Source organism: Protopterus annectens, chromosome 9.part0 (genome assembly GCF_019279795.1).
Source record: "Protopterus annectens isolate FY-2018-M chromosome 9.part0, PAN1.0, whole genome shotgun sequence".
NCBI lineage: Eukaryota > Metazoa > Chordata > Ceratodontiformes > Protopteridae > Protopterus > Protopterus annectens.
Window position 1 is genome coordinate 1811427728 of NC_056743.1, and position 25180 is coordinate 1811452907.

A 25180-nucleotide genomic window follows, 5' to 3' on the forward strand; every position below is an offset into this window, starting at 1 on the left:
TTTGAACCACTGGGCCCAATTCCATCTGCCTGTAGATCTGCTGTCTCTTCCAAGAAGATAAGTTCCTGCTCGTAGACCTGCCTCTCGCAGCTAGTTGTACAGCTTCCGGAAACTGGAGCTGTAAAAAAGGTTGACAATGATGTGAACACTAGCCTCTGCTGCTGAACAAAAATCTTGAAGAGTCTTTCCTTCAAAATGCCCCCCATCTCTGTGGAAGGGAAGCACCAATGGTCATAATGGCTACCAAGGACAGTGGGGAGAATGGTTGACCCCATGATTTGAAGAGGGAGGTCAAGCACTAACTGATGCATTTCCTGTATATCAGTGTGAGCTGTATTGGGGCATGAAGGGGATGAGATATCAGGAACAGAAAGATTCTACTGAAGGACCCTCATATAATACCTTGCTTGAGGGGCTAGCATGGCCAAGGCAGCTATCAGGCACAGAAGTCAAAGAATAAGTCTTGTTGGGAGACAAGGCTAATAAAGGACCTATGAAGCAAACTGGCACAGGGATAAGAGTCTGGACTGAGGGAGCCCGCTGTTTGTGTCTTGGAGTCCAGGTGGCATCAGATAAACTTTATCAATTGCAATGGTGCCAGCTGGCTCTTGACAAGATTGATAGTAATTCCCAGCTGTGTAACTAGACTGAGCAAGAAGTCCCTGCACTGGACAAGTAGTTCCTTGGTTGAAGCTGAAAGGAGCCCATTGCCCAAATATGGGAATACCTGATATCCTTGCAGCCTTTGCCATGCATTTTGTGAACACCCTGTGGGCTGTGGTGAGGCCAAAGGGCAGTGCTCTGAACTGAATGTGACTGGCACCCAACCTGAAACAGAGAAATCTCCTGGAGTGCTTTGCTATTTTGATATGGTAGTAAGCATCCTGGAGATCTATGGAATACATTCAGTCACCTTCCACAGAAGAGGTAGAATGATCTGAACCATACCCATCCAGAATTTTATCTGCTTTCTGAACTGATTGTGCTGGCTTATGTCTAGGATGGACCTGTTGTCCACTGTTTTCTTTGGAACTAAAATGAACCTTGAATATACTCTGGATCCTTACTGGTCTGGAAGCACCCAATGGCTGACTCTTTTTCTTAGCAGCTTTCTTGCCTCTCATACTACTAATTCCATGTGACTTGGGGGTACATCAGGAGCTTTCTTCTTTATCTGAGAAGGTGGAAACAAAGATAATACCATAGCCTCTGGTGATTATCGTCTGTACCTAGGAATCTTGCTTGATGGCCTACCAGGTTCGAGGGTGCAGATATAAGTGGCCCCCTCAACTGCCTCCAAAGTGCGGCAGTCAAGTAACTGTTCAGGAATACTGGTAGGGTTTCTCAGTGAAAGGACCTCAAAACCTTTTGTTTTGCAGTTTACCTCTTCCTTTGGGGTGATGTCCATTAAAATTACTTCCCTCTCTGCCTTGGAGAGGGTATGTCCCCAGGAGCATCCTGACCACAACACTGGGACTTTTGGAACCATATCTTTTTCCTTCCTTCCTGGTTTTGAGAGAAGGTTCTTTGTGGGGTGGAAAAGTATATGCCAACTACAGTCAAGATCTTACCTTCTTGGCTGAGGATCTCTTTCACTTTAGGTCCAAAAAATATCAAAATGAGCATTGATGAAGGACATTTTCAAACCTTCCATGAAGTTACACAGGCACATTAAGGCATGCCGATGGACAGAAACAATGATACCTGCCACCCTGGCTGTACCATCAGCTGCATTAGAAACCAGATGCATTGATACATTAGTCATTGACTGGAGGGCAGGCAGCTGTGACTCCACTAACTTTTAGATGTCTGCAGGTAGGTTACCCAAGAGGGATTTTGACAACTTCTTTGTCAAGTCCCTCTGAAAATGGGTATAGCTATGTAGTTCATCACTCTGAGTGTAAGAGTCACTGAAGCATATGTCCATTTCCCAAATCTGTCTAATGCCCTAGATTCTATGTTAGGGGATGAACAGAAGTGTTCTCTTCTGACAGCTCCTTCCTTGTGGCTGCAGCAACAACCACTGCATCTGCTGGGGGACCCTTGCTCCTAGTCCTGGGACCCCTAAAATTTTATCTGGTTTGCTTGGAATTGGCTCCACCACATCAAGATCCTTCCACTCCAGCTGAGAAAATAGGTCTGTCAGCCCTGAATGATCCAAGGAGCACTGACTCCTCAGGACAGTGGCCTTTGGAGGGTCAACCTCCTATTTGCTTCATTAACTCCAGAATGTCTCCAAATGAAATGTCATCTAGAGGGGATTGTGGAGAACCCACTCCCTCATCAAAAGCTGCGTCTTTGGTGAATGACTCCAGTGAGGAGTCCAAATGTCTCCTCTTACAAAGTCCATTTCCTAAGAATCTCCTCTATGTGGGCTTCCAGGGAAGATTTGGAATCAGACAGGGATTTCATCTGGTGATAACCCCCCAAGGCAGAGATTGGACAACTGCACCTGTCAAACAGGATAAATGGTTACAGAAACAGGATCCACAGGAGGTCAGGATGGAACTAAGTGTGGCAGAATCACTTCTTCTCTGAACATGGACATAACCCTCTTGAATGCATCAAAGGCCAAAGAAAAAGCCAAAATCAATGATGAGGACATGCCCACCAGAGCCACAGAGGGAAGGGGTGGGGTGCCCTCAACTCCAACATGACCCATCTTTGAGGTCAACAATGGTACAGAGCTATGAAGCACCAAGGGAAAGTAATGGTTTCCAGAATTTTGGAGTTGACCCCAACTCCCAAGCCTTGGCTCTGATGCTTCAACTCTGGAATTTGTCTAGATCTAACAAGGCTGGAGTTGAGAGAGTTAAGAAAATTGCTGGCACTGAAGTTAAAAGGTCTATCGGCTTCAACAGGGGTGCACTACAGGGCAGACATGGGTCTGTGGGCTTTGGATCAGACACTCAGACCAAAACTGTAGAAATCAGTAGAGGGGTGGTATGGGTTATACCTGGAGCCATTAAAGTGGTTGGCGCTGGGACCTCCAAATGAATCTAAGTCCAAGGGAATGCCTGCATCATTCCAACAACATTGGCTTCCAAAAGACTCCTTGACAAACAGAAGGACCTGAAGGATGAAGCCACCACTGGTGGCTAAGAAGAGCACTTCAAATGCAGAAATGGGGAATGAAGCTTCAGACTTATCAGTTCCAGTCTAAAATGTAGACAGGTAGATGTTAAATGGATCAGATGAGACTCCTGAGCCAAACCCGTCTCTGTCTTTGGAGCAAGGCCAGAAAGCTCCAAAGGCTCCGGTGATCTCTTACTAGTCTTTTCTTGTTTTTTTCCTGTTTCCTTGTGCTTTTCGGTCTCTTCTCTTTCTCCTTCTGAACTTTAGTTTTCTCCATCTCTTTAACTAAAAGAGATGACACCTCTGGGGTGTGAGTGGCCGAACTCCCAACTTGAGAAGGAAGAAGTATCTTCAGCATGAGCTTATTTCAGTATCCTTGTATTGCACTAGCCACGAGGAAGACATTTCTCACAGGCCAAGTCTAAGTGTGAAATTCCCAGGCAGTAGATGCAAAATTAATACAGATTCTATGGTGGACTCTTATGGCCATAGCCCGAGTATTTCTTTAAACAGAGTGGCTTTGTCTGACATACTGGAAGAAAAATCAACAACAGCGACAACAGACAACTCACCATTACAGTGCAACCATCAGTATCAATATAATTCTGCAAACCAGCTTAAAAAAATTACAGGGAGACAAGTCTATGAATGGTACCAGAAGTTACAGAAGTTCTTTTTTTTTTTTTGCAAGGGAAAAGGAGGTGAATGACCAAAATATAAGGCAACCTCTGAAAATAACAATGGAGATAGACTAAACATTGAGATCTAAAGCTATAAATAGCACTTATCATCACTGTAAAATTCAGAGCCCTAGAATCACTTGTCCTGAAGGATCAAAAGGCAAATGAGATCTAAAGTAATCTGGGAAATGGAGGAAATAGTGGGTAGGGGGAGGAGTCAGAGACCTGGCTCCTAGCTTCTGAAAATGTGCAAAGGTCATATCCAGTCATATTTCATGAATCAACTGTTGAATCAGATGAAAAAGACACTACCAGACACACTGTTGTCTGGCCAAAAGGGGATCACCACAGTGATCTTAGTGGATGCCTTCTGAACCTTCAGAAGTACACTGAATGTCAGTGGAAAGGGTGGAAAATCATACAGGAACACTCCTGTCCAAGGAAAAGAAAATGTATTTGTCTTCCAGGCCTTCTTGCATGGAGTCCTGGAGCAGACATTTGCCATCTGTCTTCCACTCATGAAGATCTGCTCTTGTCTTGCTCATTTTGCTTACCAGACAATTTTATTCTGATTGAATGCAGGAAGTCTACAGAGTGAGAGTTTGCTATAATGCTATAGTCGATGCTAACATGGCTACTCTGCTTAGGGGATAATATCTGGTTCCACATGGCTTGTATAGGTACCTACCACATCGCTGTGGTATTGTCCATAGCAAATTGAAGTGGTCATGGGGACCAACAGTGATTAAGATAATTGAGTGCCTGGATAACGGCAAGCATCTGTATGTGCTTGTGCCTGTCTTTGCTGTCAAAGAAACTTTGCACTTTTATCTCCCTTGACACTGCTCCCCAAGCAAAATCTTTGGCATGTGTGGTGGAGAGAAGGGGAGAGATGGATTCAGGGATATTTGATGTCCCCACCAGGTGATCTCTCTTCTCACAAATCCCTGAATTGCAGTCTGAAAAGGTAACGTGTGTTGATGCTGGGACCAAACAGACTTCAGATACCACTGTATCTTTCTCATGTGGAGTCTTGCTAGAGGTACCATGAGAATGATAGCTGTCATGAGACCCAGCAACCTGAGGTCCTCCCTCACACTAACTGTATTCTGAGTGGAAACCCCCCTGGAATAGATCTAAATATAAATCTATTTTTTTTCTGTGGAAGACAAGATCTTTGCCCCATGATGTCTATCAGGCAACCTAAGATCATGAACACAATCCTGTATGATGGAATCAAAAAAGACTTTTGAATGTTCTCTTGTAATCCCAGCCAGCATAGGAGATCTCTCATCCATGTCAGAGATTTCTGACACTATGTAAAAGACTCTGCAAAGATAAGCAAGTTATCTAAATATGGAAAGATGTGAATACCCTGTAGCCTGCAACATGCTATAACTGGGTCTGGACATTTTGTGAACACTTTTGGAGCAGTGGATAGCTCAAAGTGTAAGGCAGAGAACTGATAATGTGATCCAGACACATACAATCTTAAGAAACACCTGAAGTGTGGAAGGATAAGAATGTGATAATAAGCATCTTTTAAATTTAAGGTACCAAAAAACTCAAAGAAGAAAGGGTAAGAGATTGTGAAGTGAAACCATTTTGAATATGGGCACTGTCACAAACTGGTTTAAGAAAGAAAGGCTCCAAACTGGTCTCCAGGCATTTTGTTTCTTTGGCATCGGAAATATTCTTTAATAAAAAAAAAATTTCCAACTGGGAAGGAGGAACTGTTTCTATTATCCCCTAAGAAAACATGGATGTGGAATAATTCATTGGAAAGGAGGGCTTTCTTCACACAGTCATCTGTAACCTTGCTATATTAGTCTCAGAACCCATTTGTCTGAAAAAACTTGTTGCCAAAGAGAGAAATGGAGATTCAGACTACCGGAGTGGGGGGGGGGCAAGGTCCCTTACATAGTCATTCTGACTTATTTGACTGTTCTTTGTACTGGGGGATTCCTGCCTTCTTTCTGGAACCTCCCTGTTATTGTATTTAAATGTTTGCTTGCTTGCATTTTGCTCAGATTGTTTGTTTTGTTTCTTGCCAAAACTGGATAAGGGCATAGAAAAACCCTTGGAAAATTTAGAAGAGAGCTGAAAATCTGTGAGATTCTCTGTTTCAGCTTACCCCTCTCATCACATTTTTAGGTAAACTCTGCAGCAAAAGGTCCAGAAAACTAAATCTATATCCAAAAGTGAATTTAACATCTCATGTTTTCATCCTCTGGGATGTTCTGAGAATGCTGCCAGGCAAACCTCCTTAACACAGTGCCAGTAGAAACAGCTCTGGATGTAGTATCAACAGTCATAAACACATCTTAAACAATGTGAAGTGACCTAAGAAATAGAAAAAAACTAAACCACACTAAGCAGAATTCTTCTCACAGCAAGTAACTGCAGATGAAACATTCTTCATACTTTCACAATTAGATTAAACTTTAACATATGAGCCTGGCAATTCAAAATTCTAAAAATTAAAGTTGAAGAAGCATACACTTTTTTCCAAACATATCAATTGTTTTACCATCCTTGTTAGAAGGGAAGGGAAAAATTAAAATGATTGGCAGCAGCTAAACTGACTAAAACTATAGCTGCTGGGTCAGGTCTAGGAATTGTGTGTATAGAAACTTGAAAGACTGAGGAACTCTGTATATTCTACCTTCTTTCTTAGGTGCAGCAGGCTGACTGTCAGGTAAACCACAGGTGGTGACAAACAAATCCTACAATGCTGGATGATGAGGGGATGGCAGGAGGTTCTGGGAATTCCATTTGTAATATTTCATACTATTTTCTGAGGGACTGGGGCACTTCAGTGTGCTCCCGCTGAAAACACTGGATCATTTTGAAACAGTCTCAGTCATAAAAAATCCTTGACAGGGAGATTCAGATAACATGCTACTGTCTGAAACAGAAATCTGAGGAGAAAAACTTGTCTCTGGACCATCCCATTCCTCTCCAAGTTCAATTTCTTGAATCTCTTCAGGAAAAGAGGAATCCCCTGATTCTCGTACCAGAAATCACCTGATAATTAGGGACAATATCCTGTTTAAGAACCTGAGACATTCTTAATAAACTATTTCTGCTCAGTGGAATAGGAGAAGTATGCTTAAGTTTCCTGCTTCTTTTTGACAGAAAAGTTTGGGCAAACAGGATTATTAATGGCAGCAACAGCTTCCACAGGGTTGGATGGATACAACATTGTGGTTAATCAGGGCCCCTTCCCAGCCCCTTCTCTTAACACCATCAAAAGTGACATTCCCTTGTCCACTAAGGGAACCCCAACAGCAGCTAACCCCCAGTCCATAGTGGCTGTATGGGCAACACCAGAGGGATCCAGGGAAAAAGATGAGTGGTCTAAAGAACCAGTTTTGGCCACAGTAGAGTCATCTACCTGTGACTGAGGCAAATTGTTAGCTTGCTGTGGTGGCAAAGGCTGTTCTAACTTTTTCTTTTTGGGTCAGAACAAAGACCAAATGTGGGATTGGTAGTTCCATGGAGAAGTTAAAATGGTGATTCATTCCAGGGGAAACTAGGCAGAACTAGCTAGTAAAAGTAACTATTACCAATAAAAATACAGTAAAAGCAATCTAATAAACTTTACCAGACTCAAAATGTATTTAAACACAATTTTTCCACAGAAAAACTGATCTGGAATGTTTAAATTAACTTTTACACTGTCAGTAACAAAAATGTGCCTTCGTTGAAGGTTGTGCATCAGGGCTGGTAACCCGGTATGTAAAAATCCACTACCAGTCATTAGCGGACCGGAGATCCGCTGTGGCGACCCCTAACCAGGAAAAAGCCAAAAGACACAAACAAACAAACTGTCAGTAACAAAAATGCACTCCCATTTAAAAGTACAGTAAGGTCACTTAACAATCAATAAAAACACATATTCTTAGCATAAAACATACTTTCCTGAAGAGGAAACTAAGTTTTAACATTTAAAATATTTCCTATGGCGAATACAACTCGTACAGCTTAAGCTACTGCAGCAGTGATCAGTATGAAAAACATCCTCCAGACCTTATATATTTTCTTTGTTCATAGGACCAGCTTAAGGCATCTATCTGTAAGGCTGTTAGGCTGTTCAAGAAAAAGGAATGTTGTCTACTTTTTTTTTTTTTTTTTTACTTTATGATACAGCTCACACTGGTATTAAAAAATAAAGATTAGGAAGTCAAGTTGTCATCATAGTGATATATGTAACAGGCTACTGAAATAATGTAAGAATGTGGTGACACCATTTCTTGTATGCAGTTTAATAGGAATGAACTAAATGGGGAGATTCTGCCAGGATGAATGTCATTCTCCATGAGTTTTTATTCTCAGTCTGAGCATTAATTTATCATTTCCCTGTGAATTGAGCTACACAGCACAAACAACTACCATCTCGGTAAATGTTCATGAGCAATTATATGTGCAGTAGCATCTCAAGAAAGTGACCACAAGTTATTATTGGAGGTTTGTAAGTATGGTGAAAAGCTGTAAAACAGCTGCACGTCACCTTTTCTGTGATGATGCAGCAAAGATAATTGTGTTTTTTTTTCAGTAAAGACACTTCTTCTTCTTCTTTCAGCTTTTCCCGGTTAGGGGTCGCCACAGCAGATCACCTGTCTGTTCATGACTGGCAGTGGAGTTTTACGGTGTCGAGTTGCCAGCCCGGCACCCAACCTTCCACACTAGGCACACATGCACACACTCACACCTAGGGCCAGTTTAGAGTGTCCAATCCACCTACTGCATGTCTTTGGAATGTGGGAGGAAACCGGAGTACCTGGAAGAAACCCACGTGACCACAGGGAGGACATGCAGACTCCGCACAGAAGGCACCCCAGCCGAGAATCGAACTGGAGAACCTCTTGCTGTGAGGCAGCAACGCTAACCACTGCATCAGTAAAGACACTAAATATGTGAAACTTGAACAAGTATAACACTTATAGTTTATTTCATTAAAACATAAAGCAGAGCTTTGAAATGTGCAACTGTTTCACATACACACACACATGCACACACACAGGCATGAACACACACACTCACACACGCACACACCATTCTCATGCAAGAAAGGGATGTAATATTTTTACATCCAGTTACTAATTATCTTACATGAGTTTAGGACTTTAACATTTCAACTTAAAAGGTGATAATACTTGAATCCCTGACTATAAAGCAAGAGTAAATTTCCATGAAATATCAAACATTCTGCCACATATCCACAGACCTATGATAAAACAATCTTGAATTTACATTTGTCTGAAATCAGTACTTTGTGACATTGCCTCTGATACCTAATATAATCACATCTGAGCTCATCACCACTCAGAGAAAAGGGAAATATTTTCTGAACAGCAAATTAGGTATTTACTTTTCTACTTTCTCTGGCAAATTCAGGAAAAGACCTTTGCACACTTGTATTTCTGCAGAAGAAACTGCAGCTGACAAAAATTATAGATGGCAAAATTATGAATCTCTTTTCATGGTTAATGCCTGTTACTGCAGCTTTAAACTGCTATGTGTCATACTAAGAACCAAAAAGTTATATTTAAATTAGCCCAGGTCAGTTTTTTTCTGTTTTAAAATGTTGGAATCTGTGAAATATATTGTGCAGTTCTTTCCCTCATACTCACGCTGCATGACCACTTAACATTTCAGTTCAGCCTTTTTTTGCAGGTGATTCAAAGCTTACTTACAGGAGACTATATGGCACTTACTCTTATAGAGAATAATGCATAGTTGTACAGAATGACCCTTATCTCTACTTGTTCATTTCTCTGAGCAGAATAGGGCAGCTGAAGGTCGATGAAGAATGTCTTCCTAACTGTTACTTCATAGGGTTCAGAGACGCAGATGCCTGGAAATAGAACACATAACATGACATCATGTGACAGCTAACAACTATAAAGACTATGCAATCATTATTTATTTATGTGTTTGTTTATTTATTTCAATTTATTTACCAGAGTGCTATTCTGATCAGTTCTGACCAACTTCAGTCTCATGCCGAGGAAAATTACAAACAGCAATGTGCATAAATAGTAGCAAAATTATACAATGTGCAGAGGTACAAAAATCAGGACAGAAAAACAGATTCACTAAAAATCTATTTTTTTCTTTAAGGAAACTACATATTTAGTATATCTATTCCTCATTTCAGAATGTTCTTTCCTCCTCACAAAATTATTCCTGTTGATACCTACAAATAAAACATGACATATGCTTTACTCTTTAACAGAACATGTCTTTCCTATTCAACTTATTCAATGCATACCTTATGTTTACATAATATCTCACATTATTTTCTTCAGGAATCTGGCTCAGTGGTGCTTACCTTTTACTTTCCATTTGTTTAGACTTTTGGCTCTTTCTAGCCATGCATTTCTCCCCTCCTCCCACTACAGCTTTTAAATAACATTTTTTTATTAAATTAAACTGCATATAACCTAGTGAATCAGCTCTGTTAGTAAGAGCTCTCAGTCATTGCAAAGTGAGCAGCACAGGCATGAAAGGGAGGAAAACCTGATACCTCTAGCTGACATGAGAAAAGAGTTTCTACAGCTGAGAAATTCTTATGTATTTTAAAAGTGCAACAGGTGCAGTCATCATGTAAGATTAAGAAAGTGAGAATAATGACTTGGCAAAGACATTTACTGGAGTGTTGACACTCTCTCCAGGGATTTTAATGAAGAAATAATTTAAAATAGTTCTTTCTATGAGAAATAATGTGAGCAATTTGCAGAAAAGGGAGAGGCAACAAAACATCATGTTATAGATGGTACAGTGTCTGTTGCACAAGAAATATTCTTTAGTTTAACAAATCCTATCAGCATGGCAGCCAGCAGCATGCCACTATGAGGAAGAACAAGTTATAAAATGACTCTTAAACACTTAATGTGATACATTAGTGAGTACTACAGAAAAATATATTTTTGAGCTTCTGAGCATTGTAGTCCTTTGCATAATCTTTGTTTCAATTCTGGTTGCTCATTTGTTTTATTTTCTGTTATTGCTTGTTATTATTTGTTTGCTTTCTTTCAGATTGCTGCATGTTTTGTCTAAGAAAAAAAGCTATATATTAAATCTTACATCAGCTCAGGAGTACAGAAATTACTGAACATCAGTCTTCTTAATATTAATACTTCTTTCCAGTGGTCTTTCTCCTCTCTCTATTATCCTCTGCAGCATTCTGGCATCTCTATGTCCCCTTCTCTTCTCTCATTTTCTTGCTGCTACCAGTTACTCACTCATACCTATTTTGTTACCGTCTGTTCATTGTGTTATCTTGTTTCTCTTTAGTTCTCCTTTTACAGCTCATCTGACAGAACTTTCACAAGTCAAAACTCGATAATATGGACATATTATATATGTTCACAAGTCAAAACTGGATAATATGAACACATGAAAAATGTGTTGAGGAGTGATAATCTAATAAGAGGGTCATTTCTCTAAATATGTGACTATTCAAAACATGATTCTATGACAACCAGTCCAGCAGCACTGCAGTGCTGACATCTAATTTGTCAGCGTTTGCTAGTAAAAACAACTGACAAATATTTAAAAACAAATGCACAAGGAAAAGCAACAGCACAGCAAATACAAAAATCAGCCATGGCACAGCCAAATGCACACACACACACACACACACACACACACACACACACACACACACACACACACACACACACACACACACACACACACACACACACCACAATCTCACGTTATCAAAAAGTACCATAACACTTACCATAATGATATGAAAGAGTAATTGACAACAGCCTGTTTCAATCTTATCAGCTTATATCCATTAAACATCTTATAATTCAAGCTACTAAACCTACTGAAAAGAAATCCTGAACATGTATGAGCACAAACCAGCAGTCAGCTCGAGCTAAGGTGACTAAAAGTCAGGCTTGAGAACCAAGCCCTTCAAAACTTTTATGAGAACAGGGAGAGGGAGGTTAATGCCCTGAAAGGACAATGGTAGGAATATAACAATAAAAGTCAAACCCTGGCATAAAAAACATAAAAAGGTAAGGTGGATGCAGGGAAGAAGGGAGTGTTTATTACAACAGTGATCATTCGAACTTCTTCTGTTATGTTAAGTTAAATTGCATGATTGTACTATATTTTTCACAAGGATCACTGCTGCTGCTGTAGTAGCCTAAGCTATATGGGTTATATCCTGCAAAGAGAGAGAACAGAGAGAGGGAGTCTAAAGCCCTGAAAGGACAGCATTAGGAATATAGCAATAAAACTCAACAACCTGGTATAAAAAACATATAAAAGTAAGGAGGAGGAAAGGAGTGGCTACTACAGCAGTGATCATATGAACATCTACTGTTACGGAAAGTTAATTTACACAACTGTATTATAGTTTTTATAAGGATCACTGCTACAGTAATCCATGATAATTGGGTAGATCACCATAGCTTAACATGACTGGGAAGAGAAAGGATGAGGGTCCAAGAGCCCCTAGAGAATGGTCCTAGGAAAGCCCAGCCTAGACCATTTAAAGGAATCTAATTTAGAATATTTTACAAAACTATGCACAGAGGACCAAGTTGCTAATTCTAAAATACTTCTAGAATCCAACCCCTTCCAAAAAAGCCACATATGAAGCCATAGCTCTGGTAGAGTGAGCCTTGACCACGAATGGAATTGTTTTGTTGTGGTAGGCACAAAAAAAGTAATAGCATGAGAAAACCATTTTGAAATAGTCTATTTTGACACAGGTTGGTCTTTTTTTAACTTTAGAAGAAATGAAAAACTGATCAGAAGTTCTGAAAGATTTTATTCTACCAAGATAGTACCTGAGTTGTCTGTGGACATCCAGGGTATGGAGTATCCTTTCTCCCTGATTTTTTAGCTTCTAAAGAGAAAACAGGGGCAATGGGTAGCTTGGCTTAAGGTAAACTTTGGATATAGCAGAAAGACACTTTAATAAAACAACAAAACACAGTAAAGTCTAATAAAAACTAGTAGGATTAGCACTTTTGTAACAAATGTTGCTTCTTCAGATCTACTGGGTACATAATTCGCAACCATTTTATAGAGGAGCATTTACGCTATTAACAAGATCCAATTATCTTAAAGTCCTAGATCTCAAAGCAGGCTTTAAGGAAACACTGCAGTTCAAACCCTTCCCTCTGTTAGCAGCTAGATTATATATACATGTTATTTCTATTCAATATAGGTTTTAACATCACCACCTCTACCTGACATTTTGCCAAGTTCCAGAACCAAAAATGTAAACGTATGGTCACTCCCTTCTTTTAATACATGCTTGGCAAGAGCATTCCTATCATCCTTTCTATCTATTCAGTCAACCCGTAACTAATTTCTATTACTTCTTAACCATACCTCTTTCTTTATTTCTACCCTATTTTTAAACTCAATTTCATTTTATCCAACTCACTAGCTAACCCTTTTGGAGAAATTTTTATCTTCCCTAATAACGATCTAATAATTGCAATTACCCATTCCTTAAATTCCTGGCCTTTTAGCAGGTAAGTGGGAAAGTGCCAGTGTCTCATTTTTACTTCATTACCCTGCATTTTTATTTTAGTTTTTATCAGTGCATGATTAGAAATAGTTATTGGATGTGCGTCGAAGCTTTGAATGCAATGCATATGTTCCTCTGAAAAATAATTTCTATTAATTCTAATCTAGCTATTGTACCTTGAGGAAAAGGTTCATACTAGGCTAACTGTCCCTTTAGGCCATTTTAAGCCTAGCCAGGTACCCCATGTAAGAATCAAACCCTGCACCCTGTGTCTGTAAAGCAAGCACCTTAACTATTATACCAGTCTCCCACCCTGAATAATATGCAAATTCTGTATGAGTTCCTATTACTGAATGCATGTCTTACATACCAAATATTTTCATAAATTTCTTTAGAAATCTACCCTCTTTTATTATATTTTCCCTTCTAGGTTCCACTATTGAAAATAAAGTTCCAGTTTCCAACTATATACAATATTCCCTGCTGAAAGCTGAGTATTTCTCCAAAAATTTTCTTAAGTTCCATAACAGCAGTTTTTTGGTAGAATATAAATACAAGCCAGCATAATCCTCCTCCCTTACCAATAGCTCCTTACTACCACAAATACCTTTATTGTCTTTTTTCCCTATTCTATCACAACTGGAGCCCCTCTTGTTATCAGTATTATTACTCCCCTTTTCATTTGTCCCTGACATTCTGCTCATTATCGACCCTTCAATTCTTTCTTTGTCAAATTCACATGCTAATGTCTTACTAAATGTGCTTCTTGCAACATTTCTATTTATAGTCTGCATTTATTAATATAATTCAAAACTCCTTTAATTTCGTCTGTACCAGTAAGGCCATTTACATTCCATGACAATATGGATAGAGTAGCCATTATGATAAAAACTATATTGTTTCCACCTATTATACTCGATAGTGTTTTGAATGTGTATTTCCAACTTTTGTCTTACAAGCACACACTAATATTTGGCAGACTGATCTTTTATTAATTTCTTCTCATCGCCATTAATTTTTGGAGATATTTTCCTATAATGAAAACCCTCAAAAAAAAAAAAAAAAAAAAAAAAAAACCTAGATATATTTTCAGAATACCCCCATCGCCTCTTAACTCAGAACAAACACACAAACTGATGTACATTTTCATCAAAAGATGTTCAACCCTCCAGATAGGATCATTTTGTCCCAGATCAACAACTGCAGCCCCACAGACATAACCTAACCTAAAAATAAGGTTACCCATGCTAAAGTGCATGTTATAGCTTGTGATCATGCTTAAACTGATTGGTGTCTATACTTTTCTTATTCTATTCCCCCTCCCAGATGTGAAAACAGCTGGTAAGCTTTCAGAACACATTAACTTTTAACCTTAAGAATAAGTGCACTGGCTACCTTTAATTAAATACCAAAACAATGGGCAAGCATTAAAAAGTAGACTAATAACCAAAAAAAGGACACTGGATGCAGGACACCATAGAATATAATAAAAGTACCAATCATTGACCATATATAGGATAATTCTGAAGTCTAGCTTTAATAATATGTTAAGAGCTTTTGTCCTTAACCATTAGATGTCATCACAACAACCAAAAACAAAAACTGCATTCCTTATATAAAGCCAACTTATTGTCACAATTAATTTAAATTGAATTAAATTCAAATAAACCCCCTTCTAATACCATTATGTATAAGCCAAAAACACACTGCCTACCACATTAATCTTATAAATAACGCGTATATACTATAAAAATATATTATAAAATATAATAACAGTAAGGTGTCAAAACATATAAAAAATTAATTAAGGTTATATAGGTCTTTCTTTAAGCAGGGGATGCATGGAAATAAAAAAAAACACACAAAGAAAGCAAAAACAACCGCAGAAGTGTAAAATACAAAATTGTTTAATACTCCAGAACCTCGGCTAGCAAGCCTTTCACAGAGTTAACATCACAGTAGCACAAGCTACACTTAAAAATAACAAATATCAATTCATTAATCAATTAACTAAAGCAATTAAACACAAACTAATAATTAACAGTTAGTGCAGAAAAGTCTTCAACTCCAATTCTTTGTTTAAACCTTGAGGCACCAAAGTGCCAAACTTTAAAATACTGATTGATTCTTTATATAACAGTTTATTTTTAAGTGCAACATCATCCTTAATCAGAACTTGTTCCAAAATACATGCTTTTAAACTGGTACAAGACCCCAAGTGCAGTGCATGAAAATGTGATGCCACAGGGCTATCCAAATGTTGATTCTTTATGTCTCTAACATGCTCTTGTATTCTGATTTTAAACATTCTTATGATTTCTCCTATATAGAAGAAACCACAAGGGCATGAGAGACAATAAACCACTCCCTTAGACACACAAGAGAAAAATCTCTAGGCTGAAAAAAATGCCAAGAGTCATGCAGGGAATACTAGTGATAAAAATGTATATTTTGTCACTACTTATAATATTTATAGTGTTGAGTTGGTAAAAATCTTAAGATATTACTGGCCATTTTACATAAGGGGAAGTCTGGGATTAAGAATTTACCTGACTCCTTTATTGTCTCTTATAAGAGAGCCAGAAATATAAAAGACATGGTTGTTCATAATTTGTTCTATATGCCTACTGAAATGTTAACTATTCCTTTACAAAATTCTGGTACATTTCCCTGTGGTAAATGCTCTATCTGCATTCATGTGGTCAGGACTTTTGATAAAACAAATGGCATTTTTTTCAGCCTAGAGCTATTTTCTCCTGTGTGTCTAAGGGAGTGGTTTATTGTCTCTCATGCCCTTGTGGTTTCTTCTATGTAGGAGAAACCAAAATAATGTTTAAAATCAGAACACAAGAGCATGTTAGAGACATAAAGAATCAAAATTTGAATAGCCCTGTGGCATCACATTTTCATACAGTGCACTTGGGGTCTTGTACCAGTTTAAAAGCATGTATTTTAGAACAAATTCTGGTTAGGGATGATGTTGCGCTTAAAAATAAACTGTTATATAAAGAAACAGTCTGTAGTTTAAAGTTTGGCACTTTCATGCCTCAACATTTAGACAAAGAACTGGAGTGGAAGGCTTTTCTACATTAACTGTTAATTATTAGTTTGTGTTTAATTGCTTTAGTTAATTGATTAATGATGTGATATTTGTTATTTAAGTGTAGCTTGTGCTACTGTGATGTTAACTTTGTGAAAGGCTTGCTAGCTGAAGAGCTGGAGTATTAAACAATTTTGGATTTTATGCTTCTGCAGTTGATGTTGTTAACTTTCTCTGTGTTTTTGTTTTTTTATTTTTTATTTTGTTGCTCAGTGAATATGGCCAGTGATTCACTTCTGCAGTTGCCTCATTTATTTTGAGATGACAATACTGATTCTGCACAGTCTTCTGCTCAATCTTCCCTGAGGAATAATTTACAACCAGGTGCAGTGATGGAAGGCACTTCAGCTCAGCATGCAGAGCCTCATGTGTCCTGGGAAAGATTTTTGGAGGAGGGTAGATCCAGGAGAGTTGACAATCCATTTCAAAATGTTGGTGGACTTACGGATGGTAATAATTTTTCCACTGAGGTTCATAGCAATATCGATTCCCCTGACAGGATGCTTAACAAAAAAAAATGTGATTTATTATAACATTCTGGGGCTTAAGAGATATTTAGATCTTGATATTACACCCAGAGGTCTGCGTTTTGTTAAATGCCCCACTACTCCTTTTAACTCTACTAATCCTGCTGATAAACAGTTTCAAAATAGATGGGTAGTTTCTGCCCATCGTTGTGTTAAAGAATGGATTCAAATTTTACTTGAAAGAGATGTTCTTAAACAACGAAAAGTAAGGGAAGAAATTTCTGCCTCTTGTTCTACCCTCTCTGCACAAATTGGTACAGTTCATTTTGAGCAGTTGCTATGCTCGTGAATGCTTCACTTGAGGAGAATTCTGGTGATATCATTAAAAGGAAGATTCATAAATTAGAAAGGGACCTCTGAGATTACAACTCGGGTTGCATTTTCAAGAAGACAGTTAAAACACATATGGGGGCTCTGGAGCTGCTTCTGCTAAGCCTAAAAAGCAAGTAAATGTTTCTTTTGCCTCTTCTGAAGTCAACAGTAATGCTGGGGAGTCTGACAACAGAACTAGGGTTTTTTCTCCCCCTTCCACAGCCCCGACAGCCCAATTATATGCAGGAGAACTTTCGGAGTTACAACAGACCAGAAACCAACAATAATAATCAAAAACGGGGATATTTCCAGAACAATAAGGAGGGCAGTACTTTAACAGTAAGAAAAGAAGATATTGACTATATTAATGTTTGTAAAGTAGTAAAATCAACCAGTGTTACCAGTGGTGAAACCTGATTGTAAACCTTACAGGTAACCCTTTGTCTTGTACAGAATTATCACTATTACAGCATGGGTTAAAATTTATTCCCACATCTCTGCCATGATTATATGTCTGTAAAACTGAATTGTTTTAGCTCTCTAGGAAATTACATTTGTTGGATTATTTTGAAAATAGTAAGATTGTGTCTGAGGATGCCCCCTCCATTGACACAGATGGAGAGGATGGGCAATGTGATTTTTTTCTCATGTAATTCATCAACTGATTCATATGATGACATTAATGCTCACTGTCTTTTAGATACTTCTAAGGTACTACACAGTAGTAATTTCATTCTCCCTTTTGTTAATAATACCATCCAAGAATTTTCATATATGGTAAATTATGCTATTGAGGTTAGTCTGAATATTTTTAAAAAAGAAAACGCTAAAGTATGTTATACTTTGACCAAGGCTGAATGGAATACACTACAATGTCTTAGTACTAGGAGGGATATTGTTATCAAGCCCTCAGACAAAGGTAAAAAAAAATAGTTGCGTTGCACTATATGCAATATTTTAACATGTGTATGGATCATCTTTTTGACAGTAATGTATATCGTGTGGCTAGTGAACATGAATATTATGCAGCTATAGACAGCTTTAAAGACTTGTTACTCACGGGTTACAGACTTGGCTACTTTTCCAAGAAAGATGTGGAAGTTATGTGGAAGGTAGTTGTTTGGCAAAATTGTACTGCCTGCCAAAAATCCACAAGAAAGTATTTCCCCCTCCTGGAAGACCAATTGTGGCAGCTGAAAATTATTTTTTACATAATATGGGTCTATTTCTTCATACTTATTTGCTTTGGTATGTTGTTGGTTTAGACTCTTATGTAAGAGATTATTTTCAGTTTCTAAAAAATATTGAGTCCATCACTTGTCAAGAAGGTATTTTCTGGCTGGTTCTTAATGTCAACAGCCTTTATACGAGTATTACATATCAGATGGGACTTGAAGCTCTTAGGTTTTTCCTAGGCACTAGCCTAGTTAGTACTTTTGTTATAGAATTATTATAGTTTAGTTTAACCCATAACATATTTGAATATAACAGCTGCATCTATCAACAGATGCAAGGTACAGCAATGGGTGATCCTTTGCACCCATGTATGCTAATTTGGTAATGGGTTTATTTGAGTTAGAGTTTCTTTATAAGTTAGAGTTTTTTAATAAGTATGCAATTTTTTATGTAAGGGTTGTGCATGGCTAGGGGATTCTTTTGTAGCTTCTCTTCAAGAAAACCGTTTTGGCTTACAATATGACGGTGTACAAAAAGGTACTTCTGTTTTTTTTTTACACATGGAATTAAATATTGTTGCTAATATGATTATTACAAAGAGTCACAAAAAAGTTGATGATGGTACCCATTTTAGATAGTAACAGCTGTCACCCCCCATATTTAAAGGCTTTGCCTTATAAAGAGTTACTCAGAATATATAGGCTGTGTAATAACATTCAGTCTCTCAAGGAAGAGATTCTGCATTCTTGTATAGCCTTTAAATAAAAGGGATATAGTAATGAACTAATTATTAATTCGTTGAATAAATTGTTGTGCTTGAGAAGGGATACCACTAGTGTGGTTAATGTTCCAGATGATATGAAGTCTGTGAATAGATATAGGAGTCACGCAGGGAATACTAGTGATAAAAATATATTTTGTCACTACTTATAATATTTATAGTGTTGAGTTAATAAAAATCGTAAGATATTACTGACCATTTTTAAATAACGGGAAGTCTGGGATTAAGAATTTACCTGACTGCTTTACTGTCTCATATAAGAGAACCAGAAATATAAAAGACATGGTTGTTCGTAATTTGTTCTCTATGCCTACTGAAATTTTAACTATACATTTACAAAATTCTAGTACATTTCCCTCTGGCAAATGCTATATCTGTATTCATGTGGTCAGGACTTTTGATAAAATAAATGGCATTTTTTTCAGTCTAGAGCTATTTTCTCCTGTGTATCTAAGCGGGTGGTTTATTGTCTCTCTTGCCCTTGTGGTTTCTTCTGTATAGGAGAAATCATAAGAATGTTTAAAATCAGAACACAAGAGCATGTTAGAGACAATAAGAATCAAAATTTGGATAGCCCTGTGGCATCACATTTTCATGCAGTGCAGTTGGGGTCTTGTACCAGTTTAAAAGCATGTATTTTAGAACAAATTCTGGTTAAGGATGATGTTGCACTTAAAAATAAACTGTTATATAAAGAAGCAGTCTGTATTTTAAAGTTTGGCACTTCGATGCCTCAAGGTTTAAACAAAGAACTGGAGTGGAAGGCTTTTCTGCACTAACTGTTAATTATTAGTTTGTGTTTAATTGCTTTAGTTAATTGATTAATGATGTGATATTTGTTATTTAAGTGTAGCTTGTGCTACTGTGATGCTAACTCTGTGAATGGCTTGCCAGCCGTGGTGCTGGAGTATTAAACAATTTTGGATGTTATGCTTCTGCAGTTAGTATTTTTTGCTTTCTCTGTTTTTTTTTTTTTTTATTTTGTTGTTCAGTGAAGATGCATGGAAATAACATCATTTAAACCCAGAGCTACAGCTGCCTTCAACCTAAACTGCCATAACATTTCACTGTCTTCTAATTTGGTTTCCCAGTTCCCCTCCTCCTGGATTAATTGTAACATGTTCCAAGATACCAAAACCATATTTTTACATTGCCCATTTGTAGACAGATGTTTATAAAAAGCACTATTAGGATTTTTATTGTTAGTATCATAAATATGTTCATACATGCTCTTACACAGGCAGCATTCAGTTTTGCCTACATACTAACAAGAACATCCCCTACATTTGGCAATGTAAATTTGAATGAGCAAGTCCCTTTACATAGAAACACCTTTGAATTCAGTACATTGTCTATATTTAAAGTTCCTCCTTCTAAAATGTAAGCACACTGACTACATCATCCACAATGTCACATGCACAGCTTATTAGGGTTTTAATAAAAGTCTGAAGCCCTATTTTGGGTGAATTCAAAGATATTTTTAAGACGGCTTGCTGTCTTGTATATGAATTTTGGCTCACTAACCACCACATTAAAAAACATGGCATTAGCCTTAAAATGTTCCAGTTTATAACAATTATATTCTTAACATCTCTCATACCTGGATTAAATTGTACCACCACAGCTCACCCAAAACATCTTTCAGAGTTAATATTAGAGTTGTCAGTATCACTTATTAAGCCCACACATGACAATGATTTATACCTGTGACCCCATTCACAACAAATCTCACTGCTAATGTGTCTAACTAAATCATTAGGATAACCCCTTGCTGAAAACACATTTCTACTCTTATCCATCTCTCGGACAACATCATCATATTCTGATGCCATCCTGGCTACCCATACTTACTGCCCCGTTACTAAATTCTTGTTTTTTTTTTGAAAGAAAGGGTGTGAGCTGAAAGAATGTAAATATGAATTACTAAAGGTGGGCTTTCTATAGATCTGCAACTTAAAACCACCATTACTGCACATCATCAATTTAGCTAAATAATTAATACTTGTGTTACTAAAATGAGAATTAAATCTTAAAATATCAGTTGTCCCATTCATGTATAAATAAAATTGCTCTACCTGTTCTTCCAAACCATCTCAAAGGATAAAAATATAATCTAAAAATTTGCAGATATAATTTAATATGCTGAAAAAACTCACAATTAAACATAAAATGCTTTTCCAATGCCACCAACATCAAATTAGCATATTTTTGCACAAATGCTGCTCCCATCACCCCCTCTTTAATCTGTTTAAATAATTTGCCTTCAAAAAAATTTTAAATTGTTATCCAGTACAAGAAAAATCATATTAGTAATTAATTTGATGTTATCCATCCATCCACAACCCATTTTCCCATTTTTTGCACATGGGGGTTGCTGTGTAACTTCACCAATGACAATCATTTACAACCAAGGTTTACATCTCTGGGTGGCTAGCCCTACCATGGTAAGTTTTCCACACAACACACTTGCACCTATGTCCAATTTAGGGAGTCCGATCCACCTACTGAAAGTCTTTGGAATGTGGGAAAAACAGCACCACCCACAGGAAACTCAAGCGAACATAGGGAGGACATGCAGACTACTCGGTTGACTCCTAAGATAATCTTATCAGCAGCTAAATTGTCATAATCCATTAAACTATCATGGAATAATTACAACCCCTCATCATTAGCAATGGATGTAAAAAGATCAACAACATCAACAGTTGAAAAACCTACATGATTGCTCCATAAGTTTCCCTGTGAATGACCTAAAAAGTCCAAAGAATCTTTGACTAGATGAGATGTTTTCTCTTAAATGGGTTTTAACCATCTATCAACCAATATGGCCAATGAATAAGTTTTTGATTCTTGTGCTGACACACTAGTGTGGGGGGTTAAAGACCTCTGTCAATTTTTGGAATACCATATATATGGTGGGTATGACTGGTTTGGATACTTAAAAAAATTACATAAATCAATATCCAATTTTCTATTCATTAATAAATCATCTGGTTACAAATCTATATGATGGTAAGCTATATTAACTTGATTTTTAAAAACAGGTATGAATCTATCAGAATTAAGTAAAATATTTAACACTGCGATGGAATAATCTAAGGCATTAACTAAAACCATTATGTTTTTAGCTTTTACATTATGGTATTAGAAGAGATTTTGGTTTAACTTAATTCAATTTAATTGGTTAATTAATTGCGACAATAAATTGGCTTTATATATGGAATCATGTTTTTGCTTTTGGTTGTTCTGATGACGTGCCATGGTTAGGGACGAAAGCGCTTAAATGTATTACTAAAGTTGGACTTAAGAATTATCCTATTTGTGGATGATGATTAGTACTTTTATTATATTCTATGGTAATTTTGTGATAGTTTAATGGATTATGAATTTTCAGCTGCTGGTATGATCAACTTAATTATTGATTTGATCTTTCTTGTATTGGATAACAGTTTCATTTTCTTTGAAGGTGAATTATTTAAACAGATTATAGGGTTGTGCCACGGTGGTGCAGCAGTTAGCGTTGTTGCCTCACAGCAAGAGGTTCTCTGGTTCAATTCTTGGCTGGGGTGTCTTCTGTGCGGAGTCTGCATGTCTTCCCTGTGGTTGCATGGGTTTCCTCCGGGTGCTCTGATTTTCTCCCACATCCCAAAGACATGCTGTAGGAGGATTGGACACTCCAAATTGTCCCTAGGTGTGAGTGTGTGTGTGTGTGTGTGTGCGTGTGCCTTCTGTGAAAGGTTGGGTGCCGGACTGGCACCTTGGCACCATAAATCTCCACTGCCAATCATGAGAGGACAGGTGATCTGCTGTGGCAACCCCTAACCGGGAAAAAGCTGAAAGAAGAAGAAGATAGGGTTGATAATGGGAGCACTTTTTTTTTTTTTTTTTTGGAGACATTTTTTTTTCTTTTCTCCTTAGTCTGTTCTGCATCAAAAATGTCTTTAATCATCCAGGAAAAGTACTCTGAAGACAGCTGGATGCAGCAGCCTGAATCTCACACATGCTTCTCGACATTCCCTGATTACAAGGATAAATTTGTTTCTCTTCTACCTGGTGTACAGTGAGCAATAATTTTCCACAATTATTCCGCTGTCTCCAGTTTTAACACATTTCCATTCTGACACAGCACCTTCTGCTGTTGTGATGGCATCTTTGCTAATTAAAGTCTTAGCTGCTTTCTCATGGCCAGGTTTGTAGCATGTACTCATTGAGCCTGTTCAATTAATACATTAATAAAACCTCCTGTGGAACATCAGTCCAATTACTTATTTGTGTGTTTATATAATGAATACAGCATGTTTATTTCAGTTTCTCTACTACAGCAGAAAACCTCAGGTTTTCTCTGGGTGCTCTGTCTTCCAACTCTGCTATGTTCTGAAACAGCTCTTTTTGAGAAGCGTCATACTTAGCTAGCCTTTTCTTCATTTTTACCACAGACTTTTGCAGTTTTATCAATTCATCTGAATAGCTAGTTCAAACTTTTTCTGTTTTTCCAGTTTTTTGTTATTTGAGTTGATATACACTTCCAGTGTTTCATTTATTCTAATCACCTCTAAATTATTTATTTATTTATTTATTTTACATTTGTTTACCGGGAGAGTCCGACTGGGCATAAAACCCTTTTTCAGTGGAGGCCCGGGGAGAAAAGCTCAGTTGTTAGTAACCTATTTTGTTAGTAGAAAATTATATAATACAATAAAGAAAAAAATAGTAACAGATATAGGGTGGCCTAATGGTTAAGGTGTTTGCCTTGCAAGCACAAGGTGCAGGGTTTGAGTCTCACAAGGGATAAATGGCTAGGCTTAAAATGACTCGCAAGGGCAGTTAGCTTAGTACTAACCTATGAACCTATAATGGTAAAAAGACTAGAACAGAATAAATTGGTCAAGTGGGAGACAAGACCAATAATCTTGTATAACAATGCTTCTAGAAGACAGTTATTACAGTAGTAGCAGGTAGTGACATTGTATACAATAAAAGTGCAATTACGATACTTAGTCTTATATACAGGTAGCATAGCAAATTGATGACTTAAAATGTGGTAGATATTAACAATGAAAAATTAAAAAAACAACATAAGTTAGTCATATAGCTTTAATTCAATGCTCATTACATATGCAATTAAAATATTAAAATCAGCTACTTCCATGGTTTGGGCTACCCATGCCCAGTACATGTGCAAGTCCAGGAATTGGTGAGGTGTGCTTTAATGTGATGCTTGAAGTTTTTTAAGCTAGTTATAGTTCTAATTTCAAGCGGTAAGGCATTCCGCAGTTTAGCAATGTAGTAGGAGTATAGAGAGTCACCTGAGCTATTTTTAGTACTGGTTACTTCAATTAGAGCTTTATTAGTGGATCTTAGTGGACGGGTACTTATATGGGGATTGAGGAGGCCTTGTAGAGCTGGTGTTTTATCGGGTTTATAGTACATTTGGTGAGCAGTAGAGAGTTGCGTGAGAATGAGTTGGTGGTGCAGTTCTAACCAAGATAGTTGTCTTAGGGCCTTACAATGATGGGTTCTAGGAAGACAGCTAGTGGCAAATTTAGCTATCTTATTATATCAGGCATCTAGCTTGCTTAGGTCTGATTTGGAGAGGTTGGTAAGGATGGGTGAGGCGTATAGTAAAGTTGACAGAAGATGAGTTCTGGCTGTGGTTATTCTGGAGTTTGTGGTTAGGTAGTTTTTGCATCTGTATAAAATACCTATTTTCTTGTGTACTTTTTTACAGTCTGGGCTATGTGTAAGTCAAACTTCAGATTTTAATCAATAACAACACCGAGAAGTTGGGTGGATGGTATTGGATAAATCAAAGTCTTATTATTGGATGTAATGTTTAAGTAAGTGGATTGGGTGTTGAATTTACTGGAGTGGAAGAGCATGAGTATAATTTTATTCAGGTTCGAGATTAATTGGGCATCTGACAACCATGATTCAATAGCACTGAAGGATGTTTGGGTTAAGTTCTGTAGTTCAGGTAGAGTTGGGGCAGAACATATGACCGTGGAGTCATCTGCATAC

The 25180-nt window shown here is 37.6% G+C and overlaps 1 protein-coding gene across 1 annotated transcript in view; it reads right to left on the minus strand.

Annotated features, from left to right (window-relative positions):
- Positions 1-25180, minus strand: part of LOC122812280 (venom factor-like) — a 2973268-nt gene that overhangs the window by 1046556 nt on the left and 1901532 nt on the right. The window contains exon 20 of the mRNA XM_044084681.1: positions 9476-9615. Within this exon, the coding sequence (XP_043940616.1) occupies positions 9476-9615 (140 nt within the window). The remainder of the gene's footprint in view (positions 1-9475; positions 9616-25180) is intronic.